Source organism: Zonotrichia leucophrys, chromosome 2, assembly GCF_028769735.1.
Source record: "Zonotrichia leucophrys gambelii isolate GWCS_2022_RI chromosome 2, RI_Zleu_2.0, whole genome shotgun sequence".
Classification (NCBI taxonomy): domain Eukaryota; kingdom Metazoa; phylum Chordata; class Aves; order Passeriformes; family Passerellidae; genus Zonotrichia; species Zonotrichia leucophrys.
The window spans coordinates 58,529,834-58,554,065 of record NC_088171.1 but is presented as its reverse complement, the minus strand read 5'-3'; the positions used below and the strand labels follow the sequence as shown (position 1 = coordinate 58,554,065).

Sequence of the window (24,232 nt, the reverse complement as noted above, 5' to 3'; positions counted from 1 at the left end):
ACACAATTTCCTAGACCACAAATGCAAAAAGTGGGGGTGGTCACTGTGGTCACTGGAAAGCTGTGGATGGGCCATCCCTGGCAGCATTCAAGGCCAGGTTGGATGGGGCTCTGAGCAACCTGGTCTGGTGAAAGGTGTCCCAGAACTGGAGGGTGTAAGACGTTCCTTCCAGCACAAACCATTCTGTGATTCCAAGTCACTTTGGCTTAATTACACTGTGATGTAAGGGCACAGGGCTGTAAGAGGAGGCACAGAACAGCAGTATTTAATCTCTACTTTCATTTAAGACTCATGTTATGTAATTGCAGATGTTTGTAATATAGACAGCTATGATGGATGCATTTTAGATATCTACCTTATTATAAATGTTATTTTAGAAGCAGTAATATTTTCTTAAGAAGATACAGGGGAGACAGCTCAGATGCAAAAATCTTTGGCATTTTTTTGGTAGATAAGAGGTTTACTGTGCTTTAAGCAACATATTTAATCCACAATATCACGTTTATAATTAAAATCAGATGTTCAGAAAGAAAATGTATGACAGGGATATTTTTACTGCAAATTGGAAAAGGATTTCTTTATTAAATATCCAAGATGCTTGGATCAATTTAAAAATAGGACCAAAATATTTTCTTAAAAAAACTGTTCTTGGAAATATAATGTGTGATAATTACTTTAAAAATATGTTGCTATAAGTCATTAAATGGAAAGGATTGATTTCCTTACAATGTGTGAAATGGAAAAGTTGACTCTTTTCCCAAAAAAACTATTTTAGCAGGAAAATTCACTTAAATTATTCTTCTCCTCCCAATCTGTAAACAACTCATGACTAACTGCAAAAGCTGGGTTTGATAGTTATATGTTCTGCTTCATCAGTATGAGAATATTTTAGTGGCAATGCATACAAGAACTCTAAGCTTACAGCTACACAGGGCAATCAGCCCCTATCACAGGTCACAGCTAAAGCTCTACAAGATGAATATGGGGATGTTAATAAATAAGGAGAATGATAAATTGACATCTGGCAAACTTTAATGTTTAGAAAGAGCATTATTTGTGTACTGTGGCGACCTGTCTTTGCCATGAAGACCTACAAGGGTTCTAATTCCAGCTGTGAAAAAGGCCAGACAAGGCTGTCCCTGATTCAAACAATGTCATTCTCCAGCAAAGCTGAGTAGGAGTGTAAAATATCAACATGACACCAACTTACTAATCTACTAAATCAATTGTGTTAACCTCCAAGAGGTCAACAAGATCTAAGCACCACACTGTGAAAAACCTTTATGTTGTTACTTGCTGAAGATAGGAGAATGCTGAGTTGCTCAGTTTCCAGAAGAGTTCATACTACCTTCTGGTTGAAGCTCCATGGCTCCATATTTATTTATATCCCATTTGTTCTACAATTGAAGTGAATAATGATAAAAGTAATATCATTAAAATGTAGAAATGTAAATCTGCTACAAACTAAGATGAACTAAAACCAAATGACTTCTAGCTTTGACATTTAGTGGACTTGTAGTACTGTCCATCAATACAAGAATGCATAATCCAAACTGGATTGCATAGATTTCCTACAAAAATGAACATAAAATCAGCTCTTTGTTGGCATTCAATACCCTTGAGATATAATAATTTGCAGAAGGAAAATGGAGAAGGTGATAATGATGAAGAAATCCTTATTTGGAACTGAAATAAGAAGATTAGCACATTAATTGTTAACCATTAGTACTATCAGTCTGCTTTCACAGAATAAGAAGAATTACATAATTGCTGATTGCAGTGAACTGTTCACTGTCCACTGGAGAATTAACGCTTGCAGTATTGTGGTTGTGACTAGTTCTTGGAACAGTTTTTTCTGTACAATCTAGGGTCATAGCTGCAATATGCTGAGTGTGTCTAAAAGTCTTAAACTGGGTCCAGTGAACATATCTTAGGTGTCACTGATGAGCTAGAGGAAGCCGTGGTCATGTACCAATTGAAAATAACTGCTGTTATTACTCTAAATGAAAGACTGATTTAGAAACTACAGGCCTCTTGGCAGTGCTTTGTAGGATTTATAGATGTGTCCTAATCTCCCCATAAATGTTTGCTTACTAGATTTGCAAGTCTTCAAAGAATGTACCAATGATTATAATTGGTAACACATAAAAAAGATAAGCAATCTCAGTGAGCCAATTTATTTTCAAACCTTATGTTCTATTATACCCTGATATCTGATATTTATTGTCATTGGGCTTGTTCCTTCCTTAAGCCTGCTTGAGGAGGGCAGCATTTGGTGGAACCATTGCTTAGATTTACGTTCAAGGCAGTTTTCAGAATTTTTGGCACAGACTTCAGGACACTGTCTCACCCCACTCGCACACTAAAACTGATAGGCACAGTCCTTGTTCACAGCCCTATAAGTCCAAGTGTGAACAAGACTATTTATCTTCTTGAAAAAATAAGGTAGTTATACATCTGTGCAAGCTATGAATTTCTGTTTTCAGGGCCATACCAAGATCCCTACAAACTGTACAGAAATCTTGTAGATATTCTGATGGGCAGATAGTAGCTAAGAGAATATATACATCTGCATCTCCACCAGAAATATTGGGCATTGTCACATATAACAGGATGTTGTTTACTCCTGCCTCTGACTGCCCATACAAGTATCCTTGAGTAAATAAGCCTATGACATTTTGTATCAAAACCATTTGGAATCTGGTTTCTGTTTCATTTACATTCTAAGCCCAAACCATTTTGAATTTGAAAAACTACTTTTCAGTGTCCTTTCTAGAGGGGTAGCCATGTTGTTCTGGAAGTACTTTACAGGCACTATTGATTCTGTGGCTATGGCTACTGACTGTCATTGGCTGACTCATGTTTAAAAACCATTTAATTAGATGAATTTATTCTTTACCTGTAGAAATCATGCCTGATAATTTTGGGCATGGGCCTCTGCATTGTGTTTTAATGGATGAATTCTCAACCTGTTCCTTCTTTGCTGTTCCTTAAATGATTTCTGGCAACATCATTTCTTCATGAACCTTGCTTCCTCCATCCATTGATGAACGCAAAGGGAATTTTACTGCTCAGAAATCTTTTCTCTAGAAAACAATGACTAGGTTTCCACTTTTGATTTCATGAGGAGGGTAGATTTTGCTAGGTATTTAGGAAGCTGAGCAAAGCATTTTTTTGTGGCTATGCTACTTTTCTTTTTCTGCTACTTTTAAAATGAGAGTGAATGCTTGCCTTTGTCTCTTTGCATAACTGAACAAAATAACATTAATAACTAAAAGCAGGTTAAAAAAAATACTAGGTTACACTGTCACCAGAGTTTTGTACCTTCAAAACTTTTGAAATCATTGCCAAAATTCCTTAGGGGCTACATGTACCTCAACACAAATATGTTGAGGTACATTTTGGTCCTTTATCTATTTTTATGGTCTACTTGCAGACAATTTAACAGCCTCATGAATCCTAATTTGGGAACAAGTAGCTTAACCACAACTACCAGTGAGTAAGGAGGCCACAATTGGTGTTCAGTTGTACTGAGTGCAGTTAAACACCACTGTAGCAGTTCTTAGTAACCAAAACTCAAATTTGACCTGTGACATGAAATATTTTGGGACATTTACTTTAAAAGTGCTGGTATGGTCCTCTTAACATCTTGTGAGTTCTCAGTTATCTTGGGGTAATTTAGTCAAGTTAGACAAACCATGCCACACACAAATAGAAAGCTGGTTTAGATCTGGAACTGTCTTGTAACAAGAACAGGCCAGTACTGGTCCAGCTCCCAGAAGTAACTTTGATCCACATGGGCCAATGCTGAATCCAACAAAACTTGCAGGATAAAACATGACTCAGTGCAGAACTTTTTAAGGAGTCACTGTAACATGCTTTCAAGTTGATACCTTGGCATCTCTATTTTCCAGTATTTGGCATTATGTGTAACATCCCAGTCTGTCATTGCTAATGATAATACAGAGATTATTCTGCTTATAATTTGTTTGCTTTGTTTTTGAAGGTGAACTGCACTCTGGGCTGCTGGACTTCCTCCTTTTTGGCAGCTTAATTGCTGCTGTGGATCCTGTAGCTGTTCTGGCAGTGTTTGAAGAAGTCCATGTCAATGAAGTTCTATTCATCATTGTTTTTGGAGAATCACTTCTGAATGATGCTGTAACTGTGGTAAGTAAATTATATATCCCAAAGTCAACGTAACTCAAGGGGATTTCTACTGAAGTGCATTTTCCCCTTTAAAGAAGCACTGTACTCTCTATGTGTATCTACTCATGGACTACTGCAATGCATCTCATGGTGCTTTCTGTCTTGCTTACAAATATCAGATATTTGAGCATGAAAGTTATTTGGAGATGGTAAGTGACATAAAACACACAGTCCTGGGTTAGACTCTACAAATGAAGTTTCAAGGGTGCATGTTTTATTTTCCTTTGCTGTTTAAGTAGGGCTTTCATGACTTAATGAAATCAGTTCCAGGGATTTTAAACCTTCCTTTGCTCTTATTTTTTAATGCACATATATTTTTCTCTATATTTGTGTTATGCTCATAATTTATATGCATACCTCAGCCAGTGAGAGACAGAATACTCTCCAAAGTTTATTCCTGCTCCCTTAGTTTTACTTTGATCAGATGTTTATCAAACACACATATAAAAAAGAGCCAATTTGGGAAAAAAAATGTGTGACATTTTAGAAAGTTTCTAATGGTTTTTTTTTTGCAAACATTTTTTAAAATTTAGAAAAGCTTTAATAGATATAGCAGAATCCCAGACTTCTACTGATTTTTATTTTGATTGAAACACCTTATCACACAATTTTTTTCCCCCTGAATAAAATTGTAGTTTTCCTTGAATAATTTTGTAGTGGAGTACTAGTGGTCAGGGACCAGGAAGTCCTAAGGCAGAAAGATGCTATGCAATCAGGTTGCTGTGCAGCTTCAGTTCACTTTTGAATCATTTACAATTCCTGCTCCTGCCTATCTGCAAGAGAGGGTAAGAGATGTTCATGAGGCTCAGGGACTTAACTTTTTGCAGCCAAGGAGATAATGCATTCCAAGGTTATTGGCAGCAGTCTAACTGTTCACATGAGTTTGAAGATTACAGTATGGCTTCCAAAGAAACCTAATTGCCCTTGGATATCGGTATCATTAGTACTTCTGAGGTATTGCCAAAATTAAAATAAACCTCTGATGAACTCAAGTATCAACATCTCTGGCTTTCAAAAGGAAAGGAGATTTTGTTACTGTGAAATGAACACAAACAGTCTACAAATAAAAAAAAGTTTGATTGTTCATTGATGAAAAAACAGAAGAGCAAGTATGATCCAGAGGTAGAAAGCACAGCCTATGAGGAAATTTGAAACAGTGGAGTTACTACTTTGAAAAATGAAAGACTGGAAGACAGAAGAAAGTGGATGGTATAGCTTTCTTTAAACATAAATATGTAAAAGAATACTGTTACAGAAGAAAAGTAACCTGTATCCCGTGACTGGGTGAACATGATAAGAATTATCAAGTTTAGCTGCAAGAAGGAAAGCTGAGAAAGCCATAGTAAAGTCCTCATTCACCACTGGAGGAACTAAGCGCAGATAAAATTGGTATGTCTCAAAAATGATACTCATAAACCTCCTTAGGCACAGGTATGGATAAGGTGAATTCATTTCTTTCAGCTCAATCACTGTTAGTCAATTATTTAAAAAGTTTTAGCACAATCATTATATTCTCTTTTTTGTTCAACTTATTCATCATATTTCAATTCAGTATCTTATTATAAGCATCTTATTATTGTCTTATTAAATATCTTATTTATCTTATACATGTGAGTAAATGAATCTTTCAAATACCTGGATTTTACAGTGAGAAGTACTTTAGAAAATACATCTACATGTAACAATGCTTCTTATTCATAGGGGACATATTGAAGGGAGAAATGTATTGCTGTGAGGTGTTATTTTTTAATTTAAAAAAAACCTGTTTTTTCTTGGCCTACTGCATTTCTTTTATTTTGAGAAAATATAAAATTCTTCTTCGAGACAGGATTTCCTTCAGTCAAACTCAATTTCAGGCTTCATAATGTTGAGGCTCCTAAGGAGATTATTTTAATAGGCTCAATTCAGGAGCAATTATTAAATTAGTCTACTTTTCTTTCCAGGTGCTGTACAATGTGTTTGACTCTTTTGTTGCGATAGGTGAAACAAATGTGACGGGGATTGAATGTCTCAAAGGCATAGGTGCGTAGAAGTTAATTCTGTATCACACAATTGGTGTATATATGCAGTACTTTAAACAAAATATTACTATTATGCTATTGGTAACTTATTTTTCAGCCCTTTTCATTATTACTCATATTCACACACTCTTATGGCATATTATGGCATAGGCAAATGTCTTAAGAAAATAAATAAATAAACATTCCTGAATATTTGGGAAACTTAATCAGATCTGTTTTCTTTTGAGGAGACTGATGCGGAGTTCAGTTGTTGAGAACACCAAACCTGACAGATATACAGCTTTTCTTTGTATTTAATAGTGTTTCCCAGATTTCAGCCTATGCTCTCCCTGCTTTCCAGGAAAGTCCATACTGCATACAGGCATTGCCGCTCCCTATCACTGATCACCATCAAGCTATGTTTGCCAGTAACAATCAAGAAATTTTCCCTGAAAAATGAGTCACTATTTCCCATTCCAAGCATTGCATGAAATGAAATTGAATTATCTTATGAATAAATGCTTTGATAGTGACTTTGTCATATTCTATAATGTGTTTTTGTAAAAAACAATTGTTTACAGAACATGGAAAAAATAGTATACAGAAATGCAGTGGGTTTAAATAAAAGTCAAATGGTGAGGCTTAACAGAAGTAGCCTTGTTTTTCTACAGAATTCTACATTCATGTACCAAGTGCTCAAAATCCTTGAGCCTAGAAATGAATTTGACATGTCCTCCAAATTTTTCTGTGATTTACTGGTCATTCGCTGTCCTGTCTCTGGAAGAGAACTAGTTCAAACCATTCTATTTCTATGGTTTAAGTTGTGTTAGGTGTTTTGTTTTTCAGTGTCATTCTTTGTGGTGAGCCTCGGTGGGACACTGGTTGGTATTATCTTTGCATTCCTGCTCTCATTGGTCAGTCGTTTCACCAAGCATGTGAGGATCATTGAACCTGGATTTGTGTTTATCATTTCCTACCTGTCCTACCTCACAGCAGAGATGCTTTCTCTTTCTGCCATCTTAGCGTAAGTCTCTTTTTATTACTGTCTATGAAGGGGATGAGAAGGGAATATGGTTTTTAAAACATTGAAAGGAAAAAACCTAAATTATATGGGACAACTGTAGAATATGACATTAAGTTTATGCTGGATAATACTATGTTCACACTGCACTAGATTATAATTTGCCAGTCCTGTCATTCAGCCTTGAAAAGGAATGCAAGTTTTTCAGTATCTTCTGAGCAAAACACAAGAACTCTTTTGCAAAATACAGACATGACTCTTTTCTGTCTGTTATTAATAATATTTCAGACTTAACAGTTGTCCATTTGTGCTGACATCTTTCCTGATAACTTGAGACTAAAGCAATATTTTTCTAAGGCACTGTGTAAATGTCACTATGTCTCTCTCTCTCTGTCTTGGCTGGACATTAAGATTTGCCTAAATGTTGCCTGTTTTGGCTTGAGTACTTCTGTGGTCTTTCTTCTCTTAGTCTCCATTGATTCCCAGCATGCCTTTCTTCTCAGTTTTGTCATGTTTGTAGATGATATAGTAAGTGTATTCAAGTTCTGAAAATCTTTCTGCAAACAGATCATTAGTTTAAGATTATATCTAATGTAAACAAGGTTTAGAAATTTGCATTGAAAGCAGTATAGTAATCTGAAGAGAATTGCATTGTATTATGTTCTAATATGTGCTGTCTTCAGGCCACTTGAGGTTACATCAGCATGTGTGTTTGTGATATGCTTTTTACCAAGGGTAGACTCCACAAGTGTTCATGAATGTATCTTTTCTTAGGAATTAATAGTGGGTTTTTATCACTATGTGACAGACAGATGGAAATAATATTAAATATTGCAACACATATTTTCTGAACAATTGCTTCTTTTTCTAGGATAACCTTCTGTGGCATTTGCTGTCAGAAATATGTCAAGGCTAACATATCTGAACAGTCTTCTACAACTGTAAGATATACTATGAAAATGCTAGCCAGTGGAGCAGAAACTATTATCTTCATGTTCCTGGGTATTTCAGCTGTGGATCCAGAAATCTGGACTTGGAATACGGCTTTTATTCTGTTGACTCTGGTCTTCATCTCAGTATACAGAGTTATTGGTAAGAGAGTGACCTTCCTGTTCTTGCATTGTACTGCTGATGCAATCACATATTCTTTAGCCCTCTCCCCCAAAAATATTTGGAGTTCTAGCTTTGCTCCTTTTAAAACATTCCATTTATTTTAGTTGAATTTATTGTTGGAATTGGATTAGAGTAGTAGAGTAAGTTCTACAGTAAGTTCTGTCATACGCTGAAAATATAGCAGGATTTAATTTCTGATGATGTTTGAGAACATGAGTAGCCCAGCAGTTAACATGAATCATTCAGTGGCTAACCTTTGTTGACTCAGCAAATGGTACTGGCAAAATCTCCCAGTAAAATGGACTTTGTTCTTTAATTTGCAGTCTAACAAGAGATGTGACTCTTGTCAACCATATCTTTCCTCCAGCTCTTTCAATTTGGCACGAAAGAGATTTTCTTAAACTAATGTTATGGTTGACTTCAGGTTTTGGGCACACAGTGATATCAGACCATACATAATAACATTGCAGGTTCTCTGGCTTAAGAAATAATTCTCAGGGACTGATGAAAAACTGAGTAAATAAGGCCGTGGCAGGTAGAGATTACCTACTGTCAATTTACTGGGTTTATATAAGTTTGCAAACATTTCAAAATACCAATGATGATTTGCCCATCTACATAGTTCTGCTGTAATTTTGCTAAAATCCCAAAAGAGCTGTAGAATGAAATACTTTAGAGAGTAACACACATGGCAATTTGGTGTATGTACTTACACCTGGGAAAAATTAAACCAGCTTATTTGCCTGTTTGCCTTGACTTAAATTCAAATGACAGGTCACACATCCATCTAGCTGGCGATTTTCCTAGATTCTGTGCTCTTATTCTCTCCAGAAGCTCCTGAGCTGATTGAAGTGCTTACCTCCTTGCCCTCCTTTTCTAAATATTCTGCAAGTATTGTTCGTTTAGCTGCCTCTCAGTAACTGCAAATGTGCCTGAGGTGTTTTAAAAGAGTTTTCTGGGCCTTGTCTTTGACACTTTTTGTATTTGTCAAATGAGTGGTTAACAATCCTGTAACAGATGTGATGATAAGTAAATAGTAAATATTCAGCAATAACAATAAGCACCCACTAAAGTAATTGATCTTGGACATTGACAAATTATTAAATACTGGATGATACTGGGCCATACATAATTGCAGTTCTCATTCCCTGGAGGAGTCAGATTGGTAGAATTTCCAAGGTCCCCTCCTCCGGAGGCCCTCCTTACAGTGACAAGACACTTCTCTTGGCACAAGTTCAAAGTTCTCTAAAAAGAGAAGAAACTGTTTTGCACTGGTTAACAGCCCTGGCCTGCTGCAGTGGGAATCACATGCCATGCCAATCACAGGAGTGGTGAAGCTGTTTTCCCTATGTATGGAGGGAGTTCTGGGATACACTGAGATAGCTTGAGCCTTAGGTCTCCTGCAGCAGGCAGCATCTCACCTGTAGGTGTGGAGACAGTGTTAGCATAACTAAACAGCCCTTCATAAGACTATGACTTGTCTTACAAAATGTAATTTTCAGTGATTTGCAAACGGTACAACACTTACTCCCTAAATCAGTGCTGTTTTAACCTGTTTCTGTTAACTGACCCTGTGCATATCACCGGTTACACTGCTAGAAAACCTAAAATTGAATTTCTAAAGGCCAGCACATGTCAGAACTTTCCCTGGAGTGCCTGTGCCAGAGGGCAGCACTCTCAGAAGAGCTAGCTAGCTGGCTTACAGAAGCATGTTCACCTAATTCCTTCAGCTGGATGTAATGAGAAGGCACTAAGTGGACAACACAGTGATAAGAGGGGGAATTAGATGGTGAAGATTGTTATAAAGGCAGTCTGGTGGCACCATTTCTGTTACTCACAGCTGGGATATTGACGTTCCATTAGGGTATTTCTAGACATGCTGAAATTTGTTTTTTACAGGCGTGGTTATACAGACGTGGATTCTTAACCGCTACAGAACTGTCCAGCTGGAGATAATAGACCAGGTGGTGATGTCCTATGGTGGGCTACGAGGAGCAGTTGCTTTTGCTCTTGTTGCACTTCTGGATGGGAATAAAGTGAAAGACAGAAAGCTGTTTGTCAGCACAACTATCATTGTTGTGTTTTTTACTGTTATATTCCAGGTAATTTAACTTCTTAAACACGCTTCTTGCAAGGAGAAGGAGTCCCCCGAATGTACTGAATGCTTAAGGCAGTACTCAGCTGAAGGTTGCATATTGTTTCACTGAACTGAAAACATAATTGAATTTGTAATTTTAGTAACAAAGATCCTATTTTATGTTTTGATGTGGGACCACATGGGGCAAAACACAATTTCCTCTGTGCTAAAAATTGTTCAGTCTTGCCTGCTTGGTATTAATAGTACCAAGTTAATATCTGATTAAACATCCTTCACCTCATGTGGATAACTATAGGGAACAGTGCTTTTAATGGGCAGATACAATCATTAAGCTGATCTAGCTGAGCCTCAGCCCTTGTTTTAAAATATAGTAGCAAGCAGTGGGACAAGAAACTATTTAACATCCAAACAAAATAGTACTTTCTGGATGAAAAAAAGTATTTTAAATGAAAATAAGTCAGTAGATAGCAGCTTACAATATATTTTGAAGTATATTACAGAAAATTTACTTGTGTTCACAAACTCCTGATTTGTGGAGAAAAGACCACATTCAGTGGCATAGGAAACACTTCTACTAGCGTATTTTTCTTATAAATGATATATTTTTCCACTGTTGTCTTTTCAAATCTTTGTAATAGGAACTAAGGGTACCGTATTATTTTATCTTCTAGAAGGAATAGAAATCAACTGAGAAAGTATGAGAACCACCAAATAAAACACATATGTGCTTTATTTCTGTTTAACCAGCTGGAGGAAAGTCTAAGAGGACTTCCAAGCATTTATTGTCATGTTTCAATCCTTAGGGACTGACTATCAAACCTTTGGTACAGTGGCTGAAAGTGAAGAAAACTGAACACAGAGAACCAAAACTGAATGAGAAACTTCATGGCAGAGTAAGATGTTTAAAAAAGACCTCATGGTATCTTTTTCATTTTTACAGAGCACCTTAAGAGAAAAAAAATTGTTATTAAAAATATCTTTTTTGGTAAGGGAGTGGGCTGTCAAATATCAAGAAAAAAATCCTTCAAACATTTCAAAACTTATTTGTACATTGCTGTTTCTCTATGGTTAAATCCTGTGAAAGGATATTAATATGAAAGTTCTGGTCTTTCACTTGAGAATTCAATGGGGCTGGGAGTACTTGGGAAACAGGACAGATGGAATATGTTTCTTTGTCTTCATCTAAAAGAGGAGAATGATTGATAATTGCTAGGGCAAAGCATGTCCAAAAAAAATTTATTTTTCCTTCTCAAAAGTTTAATTTTTGGAAAAGGTATGAAAGCAGGCTTTTCTGTTTGCATATTACATAGAAAAATACTCTGCTGCCCAGTACAGAATAATTATATACTGAAATTCCAGACTAATGACAACAGTTTTAATTCAGAGTGAATGTTGTGTCCCAGGATTTCTTTACCCTTTTTGAATATTTTGAAACACAAACTCTTCCAATTGACTTTCACATCACATTATAAAGTTTTCTTTAAGTAAAAGAAAACATAACTTTTCAATATAAATATACGTTAAAGGATGGGAGACTATAAGATATCACAGAATCATCAAGGTTGGAAGAGATCTTCAAGAACATCCTGTCCAACCATGAACATATCACCACCATAGTCACCTCTAAATCATATCCCCCAGTACCACACCCAGACAGCTCTTGAACACTTCCAGAGACAGTGACTCCACCACCTCCCTGGGCAAATTATTCCAGTGCTTACCACTGTTTCAGGGAAAACTTTTTATTCTGAAATCTAATCTGAACTTCCCCTGGCACAACTGAGGACCATTTCCTTTTGTCCTTTCACTTGAGACATGGCAGAAGAGGCCAACACTCACCTGCTTACAGCATCCTTCCAGGTAGTTATAGACAGTGAGCCTCCTTTTCTCCAGGTTTAACAGCCTCAGCTCCCCTGGCTGCTCCCCACAGGACTTGTGTCCCAGACCTTTTCCTAGCTTCGTTGCCCTTCTCTGGACATGCTCCAGCACCTCAATGTCCTCTCTGAAGTGAGGGGCCCAGAACTGGACACAGGACTAGAGATACAGCCTCACCAGTGCCAAATGTCAGTCCTGCTGTTCCAAACCTAGCATCTGTAAAATTCTGCAGTAATCATTCCAATGTTCAGAGTGAAATGTTATAACCATACACAGAAAAAGGCCAAATTGTACCTGCAGCTGCCTTTGTTTGGCTCAAGAGTTTTAAGCCTCCAGATTTCTATCAGCCAGATAATATACTCAGTATGAAATTTTGCCCTGGATATTAAAAGAATGTTGCCTACTTCTACTCTGAGAGAAATATCAACTCCTGAAACATCTAAAAAGAATTACTGTGGAAACTGCTCAACTGAAATAGTCACCTACACTAATAATGGCAGATGTACTTAATAGGGCAGAAATGGAGATGGTAAAATGAGTCCATAGAAGTTTTAAAATTGAATGTTAAAAAGGGGGTTTAAGTACCTTCTCGTTGAGACCCTTGTAATTCAAGAATACTTAGTAAATTTATGAAGAACTGGTTAGAAAGTTTAGGACCTTTGAAGAAAAGCTTATAGTAGTTAGTACTTCTGTAAATGGGGAAAAAGTTTTATAACATCCATAAAATTATTCTGCATAGTCACCTGGTACAACTTGAAATAAATAGAGCTATTTTCTAATTATGCGTTTTTATTTCTGTAAAGATATTAATTCCACTCTCTCTTTCCTAGGCCTTTGATCACATTCTTTCTGCTATAGAAGACATTTCTGGACAAATAGGGCATCATTATCTGAGAGACAAGTAAGTAGTAACCAATTTGGAATCTGGAAATACTGCTAGGAAATATTATCTGTACATTATAACTTTTTAAGCCTGTGAGCTTAATGAAAGCAAGGATGATAAATGTTGTTAAAGAGGCAGCATACTGAAAATACTGGAAATATAGCAAAAGTCAAAACAGTGTATTTTTGTCCCCTTACAACTAAAATCTTTCCTTTCTCTTCCACATTTCAGGTTATGCCTTTGTAGGTGCCTCAGTTCACATACAGGGTTTATTCTCTCAAGATTAGAGAACTGACTATTTGCAGAAGTTTTCACCTGGAATGTTAATGTTGGTTTTTCTTTGTACTACTACATTTCATGAATGTATGTGTGGAGGCACTAAAAAGCTCAGCTACAACTGTGCTAGCTGTTTATCCTATCTCTATAAGGATGTGTTCAACACCTGTGAAAGTTATGGCAGAGGGTGCTCTGAAATTGCTCTGACAGTTTCAGCCTATTAGTCTGAAACCAATAGTGAACCATCTCCTCTGTTTATAGTTGATTCATCTAGAGAGAAGCAGAATTACTCAGCTGAAAGACCATTTCCTTTAAAGTACATGCGAAGATTTACCCTTGCGATGGACACGCTTCCATACCTGGATGAATAAAAGTGGAAGAAAGGGCATTAAATCTGGAAATCCTTAAGACTGTTATTTCAAGTTAGGCCATTCTGTCCCTGGAGTCAGGTCATTTAATAGGTGCAAACAGTCACAGTTTTGAGCTGCTAACCTCTTGCTGAGTCAACATGCCAATTCCAATCCAAAAGCTATGTGGTTGTGATAGCTTTCTGCAGAGCACTAATGCTTTCTGAGAAGCTGAGTCTATTAGCTTAGGTTTAACATTATCATGCAAAACAATAAAATTCTTAGGCTGAAGCTAGCTTGTACTGGAACTCAAAGAGAATTTCTCACCTGCATCCAGTTATAGAGACATTCTCCTTTTCCTTTTGCTCTTCATTTGTTTATGCAATTAAAAAATTTCATGAGGCACTACAGAGAGAAAATCATCTTTATTTTGGTCTAAGTTTGTAGTTTACTTTTTGGGAATAAATTTCAGTAGGCTATATATAATATAGGCAAATATGTCTCCAGTTTTGATATATTGACTCAAAGATAAAGCTATATTTTTAAAGTGGCAGATTAGCATGTGACCTTTTGCATGTCAGAAAGTAATCCCCTTGAGTAAGAACAGAAGGAATAGCTTAATGTAGATTAATGGTTGAGTATGTAGCTTGATGACAAATGTGACCATCTTAAGCCTGCCTTTTGGACTCTTATGTACATGAGAGTGCTGCTTCCATAAAGAAATGGCAACCCCTAGCATCCTCACCAATGGGTCCAGGTGTGGAAACCTGAATTAGAGCCTTTTGGTCAGATGTTCTGGCCAGAGAAGAGGAATAGTTACCAATTATGCGAATAATATTTAACAAAAAATGGTTTAAGCAATCTGAATCAAAAGCTGTAAACTCAAAATAGCCCTTGGGCAAGATGGATTCTGACCAGTAGTCTCCAAAGCTGCCTCATGCCCTTTCGATGCAGTGTTGAGGAAGCTAGAAGAAAGTACAACAGCCTTTAATCTTTTGGACCCTAAACATGACAGGGCAGATATTCTACTACCAGACAATTTTGGAAGTGTAAATAGTTGAAAATACACGTGGCTACTATCCCCAGAGCAGAGCACATCAGTGGCATGAGTAAGGCCCTCTGGTAGAGCTTCTGGAAGGGCACTGTCATTCTGAACTGATTTTCTGGTCTGGTTGTCTTACAATACACCTGGGAAAAAGCAGATTACTTTCTCAACAAGGGAAGAAAATTAAACATAATCAGAAGTAGAAAAATAAGGTATCATAATATCCCAAGGTATAAAATGTGTTACTGACTCTGAAATGGGATACTGTAATAATAGCACTCTTGTAGTAGTGTTGGCTAAATGAACTGATTAAATGCTTTGTAACAGCTGCATAAGTCTGTAGCAGGCTTTTCCTTAACTTTATTTACCCACTAATGGTAGAGCTTCAAGACACAAATCCCTCACATTTCACTGTTCACCCTTTTTCTCAAAGTGTTTAGCTAAAAAAATATAATTTATACTAAATTAAAAATGCTTTGAAACTAAAATTGCTTGTTGCCATTAACACAGTTTGTTTAAATTATCAGGTGGTCCAATTTTGATAGGAAATACCTCAGAAAAATACTGATGAGAAGGTCTGCTCAAAAATCAAGGGACCAAATCCTTAATGTTTTCCATGAGCTCAACTTGAAGGATGCAATTAGCTATGTGGCTGAGGTACTTATGAACACTTGTTGACATATTATAGCGTCACTTGGAATTTGTTTTTTTAAAATTTGTACTATAACCAAAAGTTGATCTATTGCAGGAGATGCCTAAAGGAAAACGATTTCCATCTCAGCTCTGCTGAGATGGATATTTTATTTTTTTAATGTGTTTTGAGTGTCAGTATTGCTGCTTTGAGAAACTGTAGTTCTCAATATTGTGCCTGATCACCAAATGCTAGTATATTGTACTTACTTCAATGTATGTTTCTGTGGCATTTTACTGAATATCTTTGTTTTTATATTCATTACATGAAAAAAATACTGTAATTCTGGAGAGGTGTTGTCTTTCTAAATGCATCAACAGGGTTGACAGGACACTGGCTCCTGCAGGATAGTGGGTCTATGTGATGTCAAATCTGATTTGAAGAGACTCACTTCTCACATCACAAATGATGTGCATATATGGCCAAAGTGTGGGACTGCTAATCTCAATCTGCCAGATCACTGTAACATGCACAAAAGGAAAAAAAAAAAAAAAAAAAAAAAAGAAAAAGAAAAGAGTAACTTTATTCAGTGGAATCATAACCCCCACGATTCAGTAATTAGGGTAAAATACACTACAAATATCAATTGCAATCAAAGAGTTGTGAAACTGGGAAACTTAAGACTTGCAACAGGAGAAGTTTTTAAAGGAGATTTGAAGAAAGTTTCTGACCTTCTACAGGAGTAGTGCAGCAATGTTGCCCAATTGTGTAAGTGTTCCTAATCATCTTCAGTATGAAACTAGTCACCTCAGTTCAAACAGCCATGAATGTGCAGTACTGATAAAGTGTCAAGGGTAATTTTAAATGGAATATTTTTAAAAGTGGTCTTCGAAATTATAATCTATCCATACTCATAATCTCCAGTTACATTAACTTTCACAGTTAGGTGATATATCAGTTAATTTCTTTAATTTAAATAAAAACTATTAAACTATTACAATCATTGATACTACTTGTACTGCTAAGCTTTTTTTTTTTTTTTTTTTTTTTTTTTTTTTTTTTTAAATGAGCTACAGCCAGGCAGTCTTATTCAAATGAAACATATAATTCTGGAGATTGAATTCAGAAAACAAGATAAAATTCAGAAATTATGTTAGTATGGAAGATGGAGAATAGTTCAACAAGACAACCAAATTCTTCCTTTTGAGATTTTTGAAAATTATCCATATAGTTTTTAGACCATCTGAACTCAAGAACTAATTTTCTTTCTTGTGATTCTTTCTGGGTCACACCTCAGAGGAAGAAAGCTGGATAATGACTTTAAGGTGGATAACCATGAAACTCATGTTCAGATTCATTGCAGAATCTGTTTAGTAGATTCATTACAGTGTTTCTTATCTTTAAGAAGCAGATGCGAAGGCCTTTATAGATCACTAATACATGCAGATTTAGAGCCAGAATTTTTATCCAGTAATGTCTTTGATCCCATATAGTAAAGACAAATTTCTAAAAGTTAGTTTAATGATTTTTTAGGAGATGAAACACAAGGGAACTGGTTTTTGTTACCTTAGTCCAAATCCTATTTGTGTGTATTGTTTCTTGCAGATAAATTCTGTTGGGCAAATGTCTACTGATCTGATATATATAGAAAAAGAAATTGAAAGTTCTCTAAGTTCTCCAAGTTTTGCAACATCTTTTCTTCCAGTAGAAATTAATTATGAGTTATGAATCCTAAAGTCATTTCACCTTTCTCACTTTAATATTTTCTTCAATGATGCATTGCTTTAACAACTAAAAATTGTTAAAGCAATGTTTTAAAAGTATGTATTAAAAGAAAACTTCACTTTGCAAATATATCTTTGAACTAAATATCTATGAATTACAAGCTGACATTGAAATTGAAGATATTTCTTCCAGGACAAGTAAAGACCTGCCTCCCCCAGCTACTCACTCTCTTCTTACTTGCAAGAAACTGAGAAGCTTAAAAGATTAAAAATTATTTTATATCTTTTTCTTTGTTCAACTCTGCTGCTGTGGTGCATCTGTATAATAAATAAGAATTGAGAGAGTTCAGTCTCTATTTAAGTATATCCTCACAGTTGAGAGGGGAGAACCTAAGCCAAGAAAAATCAAAATAACCCTGATTAACTGAAGGGAAGTGACTTAAAATACTCATGGTTCATAACTTTTTCTGGCTAAAATACCTTCACAGCTGATATGGTATGATGTATGTATGAAACATTAAACTTGATTTGAAAAGAAAATCAGATTCACTTCAGAAAATGGATGGGACCATGTTCTCACAGAATTTAATTGTATTAGCCTCAAGTTTTCTGCCTGCAGAGGCCACAGTGTATTTCTTAATGCCATTGGTAACTCACATGCTGTGATATGTATATATGGGTTACCACATCAAAAGAAAACATGATTTTGGTTTGCTCCATGAATATGAAAATGTAAAGGGAACACAGTACAGTTAAAAATGGAGAAATTTAGATAAAATCTCTGTTCTGCAAGGGAGGTGATTTTTCTTGATTATTACTGCTTAAAATCTAGAGATCTGCTATGTGATTTCACTCCACTGATTCAAAACCATAGATGTTTTCAGCCTGTGTAACCACAATGATACAGATACCTTTTAGCTAAGCAAGAGATTACTTAAGGTGTAGGGAAAAGTATGAAGACATAAAACTGAGCTTTTCCAGCAGTTCACTTCAATGACATCAGTTTTAAAACTGAAAGAAAATCTCATCTTGTCATGCCATAACCTCTTTTTAATAGACTTGTAGACTTCTATCACCCCTTAATGTTTGCTGCTTCCAGTCTGGTAGAGAAGAGAAAACTTAAGGTTGTGTCTTTGAAAATGCTGCTAATAACGTGTTGAAACATAAACAACTTTATGTATGTTCCTATGCTCTTGGCTTGCAGCATTGTACAAAGTAAAATTGCAAATCTATTGAGGCACAGGAAATCACTCACTTCTTCAAAATCAATTTCTAAGAGTGGAATAGATTTTCTCTTTGCTTTGTTTGTTGGGACAATGTCACTCAACGCAAAGAAACCATAAAATCTAAAAATGGTTTTTATTTGTTACCTAAATACAACCCCTCCCATGCTTCTTTTGGCATTTGCATAAATGCAGTCTTACAAATTTTCTGTATTCTGATATGCATTTTGTCCTAGGTTTTTACAGCTGTAATATGTCTTGTTTCTTTCCCTGACCAGGGAGAACGTAGAGGTTCACTGGCATTTATACGTTCTCCAAGTACAGACAACATGGTAAATGTGGATTTCAGCACTCCACTCCCAAGTGCTGTGGAAAGCTCTGTCTCTTATTTATTGTAAGTAATGTGGACTGATGGGGTGGTGTATGAGAGGAAATTGAAACACTGCTAAAAAAAATGAAAAACGCAAATTACAGGGCTTTCAGTCACAATATTTTTGAAATTTAATTAATATTTTCTCCCACAGAAAATGGATATATATGGATTTGTAATGTCATATTTTGCACACAGTTTTTTTTGGTAAAGGATGGTAAGATAAAGCAGACATCCACATTAGAGTTGTTTCATTTGCCTTTGGTTCACCAACTGTTATATATAGGGCTAGATGTTATTTCTGTGTTTGCTCCAGAAAAAGTAAAGAGAGAGGCAAGGAAAAAAATTGCCCCTTCCTTAACTTTTTCAATCAATCTGTTATTGAACAGACCACATGTCATGTAAACGGTGAAATTAATTAATGCCACATCCCCCTGAAAGACAAAAACCAATAGTCTTCTCACACTTCCAATTAGGCTTTTACTCATTGTCATTTAGCCAGTTCTTACTCTTCCTTTTTTTTTTAAACTTCATCTTGTTTTTTCTTTTTCATTCCTCGTCTTCCTGGTTTTTCTTCCTTTTCAGCAATTACTGATTTTAAAAAACACTGCTTGTGTTTTTCTTCAGGAGAGAAAAAGCTGGACCAGTTTGCCTTGACATGCAAGCTTTAGAGCAGAGAAGGAAAAGTATACGGGACACAGAAGACACTCTCGCTCATCACACCTTACAGCAGTACCTGTATAAACCCAGGCAGGAGGTGAGAGCCAGAAGCTAGCATTGGACTCTTTTCCAATCTAAAACTAAGAGGAAATAGGAACCAAAACTTGTGAGTGAAACTCAAAAGGAGAGAATCCACTGCAAAATCTGCACCCTTGAGGAAGACGGGCTCTTTGTGTGATTTCTCATTTAAGAACATGTCATTTTAAAAGAACTAGTGCCTTTGAAATCACTGGGGCCAGTGGTATGCAGAAATAAGTCCAGCAAAAGTTCTGATCAGGATTTAATGAAGTGCATCAACTGAAGGGATTCAGACACTTACAGGGGAGAAGCTTACTTTGAATGACAGTCCACTCTTACACACTTAAAAATCCTGGACTTGTTTCATGAACAAAAAAGAAAAATGGGAATTTCATTAATGCCTTCAGGCTAATCTTTAGTTCACTCTTTCTCATGGAGTTGTTTACACTTTTGTGACACTGATTAAATGCATTGATTCAGGGCTTTCACCTGTATTTCTCAGTAAATGAATATTGTCTTCCCTTCCTGGCCACAGCACAAACACCTGTACAGTCGACATGAGATCATGCACAGTGAAGATGACAAACAAGACAAGGAGATTTTCCATAGGACAATGAGGAAGCGCTTAGAATCTTTCAAGAGTACCAAACTAGGAATAAACCATTCCAAGAAGCTCAATAAAATCCACAAACGAGACCGGGGCCAAAAAAGGGTAAAAATACTTTCACAAGGACCTAGATGTAGCCACCTATTATACAAACTAATGGGTGGGAAGGGTATAGAGGACTCTGATGGATCCTATGTCCTGCACTTATCTCTGTCCTATAGAACTTAATGAATTTAGAGCACCCTAGCAAGAAGAGATAAAACTAGGAGATAACTCAAGGGGCTTCTTCTCACATTCTGCACTTCTCTATGCTTTGGGACTCTTCTTCTGGGTGAGAGATTTCTGATCACTTGAAAAACAACAGACCCTGAACCATGCTACTACACTGTGGGGAGATTTTGCAGGATAGAGATAGCAGGATAGCATGGAGCATTCAACCAAATTTGTGTGAAACTGAGAGAACACACAACATAAAAAGAGCCAAAGTTTCTTTTTATACTCTGTCTGTACATACTTCAGGTGCAGGTGGGAAATTAGTGGCATCCACATTGAGCTTCAAACAAAGATTACAATGGATTTTAGGCTTATTCTGCTGAACTCATCATTTCAAAGGGTATCACTGCCATTGCTATCTGATGACATTAGCATTTTTGGTCACTTTTGGCTTTCTTTTCAGAGAAATAGCAGTGTCATACCAAATGGAAACATTCCTCCAGAAAACCCAGTAGAAGATTTTGCTTTGAAGGAAAAAGGTAAAAGGCACTTAGAGACTGTTTTTATTTACTGAATTTTACCAGCTACATTGCCAGTAAAGCATCGCTAAAGGATTTTGTGACATGCCATAGCAAATCTGGCATTAAAAAGGGACTTCTAGTCATAGCTCAGAACTTGAGTCATAGCTCAGAACTTGGAGTGGAGATCTGCTTCATGATAAAATCATGAGATCTGCTTAATGATAAAAAATGTTTAGAAGTTGGTTTTTTAGGAATCTGGATGACAAGCAAAATTTTAGTTGGCCTTTTTGCTCACAGTTTAAAAGTATCACATTTATATTCTGTAAACAAAACAATGCAGTGGCTACAATATAAATGAAATTTCAGCCTCTGTTAGGATAAGGTACATAGAGCTGCTAATTTTTTTTCATCACAGCAGGATATGTCTACATAAGATATCAGCCACGTAAAATTCAGTAGCTGAGATTGCATTCTTATCTGAGTTAAAGTCCACTGTTTTAGAAGGGTCTGAATCAGAGTTGAGGCTAAGCAAGCATGATATAACTTAAGGAAGGTGTAGCTTTGGAAGGAATATGTAGTCAGAGATCAGTTCCAGTACTGCTTCACCCTCCATGAACCGATCTGTCACATGGATCAGGCTTAGAAGTCTAACTGGAAGCTGATCAGCCTGAAGACTATTCCTAGCAAAAGCTGATTTTGCATATAAAGCCCAAAATTCTTTTCTGTTTTAGCCATTTTTTTTGGCATGGGTGTCAGGCATTGCCAGATGCCATGGTTGCTAACATGTTTGTTATAAAATTTTAAATTATATGTGTCACTTCAAAACTGAAATGTGGTTAAAAGCTTCTGGACTAACTTTGATTTGTGTTCTTTCCTCTGTTTATGCATGTAACTCCTTGATCTCAAAGATAACTCAAGTAAAATAGAGAGGAATTTATCTTTTCTCAGTAACTCCAAGTAAATATATTTTTCCTTATGTATCTTTGAATCCTTTACTAAGTGTTATTTTTGTTTGACTGAGAGAAGCAGTACAGGTTGGCTCCCCAAGTGTAATATTCTAGAACTACGTTGCTTCGGAAGAGCCTTCTGAATACTCATTAGTAGGTCATTCAATATTGTCTTATTAAAGAACTCTGCACAGAGATGTCATCATCTACTTAACACCAAAAACATTTAATTGGAAGGCAGACTTAGCAAGTAGTTTAGCAGCTATTGCAAAACTTATTCTACTGCAGAGAAGCAGCAATGACCTTATTAGGTTTGAAACTAATCATTATACTAATGCTCACCTGTGTCACATGATGAAAATCCTTGTTAAAGATGTATTTTTAATAACCATGACAGTATCAAACCAGCAGGAAATACCATTTTCTATCAGAACTGATACAAATCTCTAATGAAATTGCATTTTTTTTCTTTTCCCCTAGATTTGGAGTTTTCTGAATCAGAAGAAAATAATGATTATGAGACTTTGCATCTAGGCAAAGGAGTTGATTTCCTGGCTAATGTGACAAAACAAAATTTCACAGATGCTCCTGCTGGTAAAAATATTTATTACCTACAAAGATTCCCCCCCCCCCAAATATAACAAAATGTACTATAAATACTGATGAGTTAGCTTGGTTTTTTGGTTTTTTTTGTTTGTTTTTTAATTGAGTGATTTTATGTGTTCAATCTGAAAATACATTTGCTTAATATTAATGTCAACATACATATTTTTGGATATTTGGAGGTATGGAGAGCACCATATTTGAAACTGACAGCAATTGTGAATATGACTACCTAACGAGTTTTAAAGCCACTAATTATTTCTAGCAGCAGAAAATATTATTTTAGAATTATCTTACCTCACAAGACCAGTCAATACTAGTCCTCTGGAATTGTTTTTCACTTGCATTGGAACTTCGTTGTGATAAATTTTGTTCTTCTTATTTCAGGCAAGATTTCTACTTTTATGTTCACAATCCCATCAGATCCTTACAGGCTTACAGAAGTCACTGAAAAAAGCAGATTGCAGCATTTCTGGAGCACTCAATGCTCTTGATTTCCAGCCTTGAAAGACTCCAAAATATTAGATTGAAAGCTTATAACTATATGTAACAAGAACCAAATCATATGATTTATGGAGTTATAAAATTTGGTATTTCTCTTTAGCCCTTCTGTGTTTAAGTTTTTTCAGCATGCCACTGTTTTCTCCATATGTAATTGGTACCTACAGTGAAGAAAAACACTTGTGTCGTACTCTTGTGGCAGACACCCTTACATGCAGTTTATGCATGACACTGTCTCTTAAATGCAGTTAATGCGTGACAAATTCTATGTTTGAGTATGTATAAATACACCTAGAAATAAGTGGATGGTAAGATGCAAAATGTTTATGTAAAAGCTTCTCAAACTTAATAACTGTATGAACAGGCTCCTGTATCTTACTTTTGACTGTTTCATGGCCTGCCATAGCTATTTCACACTCATCTGTTTATGGAGTGGTGAAGTTGGGGTTTCAAAACATTTTTTTATGTATTTGATTTGAATTTTCTGCACTTATTTGATGCTGTGCTATTTTTTTTTCTTCCTCTTGCTCAACACTTGTGGACTGATTGATTTTTTTATTGATTTTATATTTTGTGTCAAAATACCCCTAACAAAATTGCAAATTTGATGTGGTAACCAATTTTTTTTCTCTTTATTGGAATCCAGTAAATGTCTAGCTATTAGCAAGATATATGTGTGTGTAATGGTCTGTGTATTGACTTAGTCACACACATATCAGTATGTCAGCCCATTTTTTCCAACAGCCTTTCTCCTTTTATAAAGCATCTTGCTGTATTATGAAGAAATTATTTTGATTACTTTTATTTGTCACTTATAATTTTTTTTTTTAGGAATTGATAACCCAGTATTTTCAGCTGATGATGACCAAAGTATCTACATGAAGTTCTCACCATGGTTATCCAGTGAAGACACTGTGGTACCTTCACAAAGGGCCCGAGTGCAGATCCCATATTCGCCAGACAACTTCAAACGACTCACTCCAATCCGGCTCAGCAATAAATCAACAGATTCCTTCCTGCTAGCAGATGGCCCAGAGGACCGACCCAGATCTTTTCTCCCAGAATCAACACATATGTAATATTTTAAAAGATATTATCACCTTTATTTTTTAACCAGACTTCTTATCAATCCTGAGAAGTAAACTAATTCTTCTGTTTTTTCTTCTTTCAGAAAATGTCTTTCTTTCCTGATTTCTTTGTACAACTAAACATCTTTTATTTCCCTCTGACTTAATTAACAAAACACTTCTATATTTTCCTTCTGCAGAAGAGCTGTTCAACTATTTGCAG

General features: G+C 36.0%; 1 protein-coding gene across 2 annotated transcripts in view; it reads left to right on the top strand.

The window, feature by feature from the left end:
* SLC9A3 (solute carrier family 9 member A3) overlaps window positions 1-24,021 on the top strand; it is a 49,658-nt gene extending 25,637 nt beyond the window's left edge. Inside the window, exons 3-16 of one of the 2 annotated variants that reach the window (XM_064703400.1) lie at window positions 4,007-4,167; window positions 6,150-6,228; window positions 7,053-7,230; window positions 8,099-8,319; window positions 10,240-10,442; window positions 11,269-11,331; window positions 13,144-13,214; window positions 15,392-15,521; window positions 18,721-18,836; window positions 19,440-19,569; window positions 20,086-20,262; window positions 20,834-20,909; window positions 22,319-22,432; window positions 23,774-24,021. In XM_064703400.1, coding sequence (XP_064559470.1) covers window positions 4,007-4,167; window positions 6,150-6,228; window positions 7,053-7,230; window positions 8,099-8,319; window positions 10,240-10,442; window positions 11,269-11,331; window positions 13,144-13,214; window positions 15,392-15,521; window positions 18,721-18,836; window positions 19,440-19,569; window positions 20,086-20,262; window positions 20,834-20,909; window positions 22,319-22,432; window positions 23,774-24,021 — 1,967 coding nt within the window. Of the gene's footprint in view, window positions 1-4,006; window positions 4,168-6,149; window positions 6,229-7,052; window positions 7,231-8,098; window positions 8,320-10,239; window positions 10,443-11,241; window positions 11,332-13,143; window positions 13,215-15,391; window positions 15,522-18,720; window positions 18,837-19,439; window positions 19,570-20,085; window positions 20,263-20,833; window positions 20,910-22,318; window positions 22,433-23,773 lie in introns of both variants that reach the window. The other variant, XM_064703399.1, reaches the window with a different exon arrangement.
* Window positions 24,022-24,232: the final 211 nt, after the last annotated feature.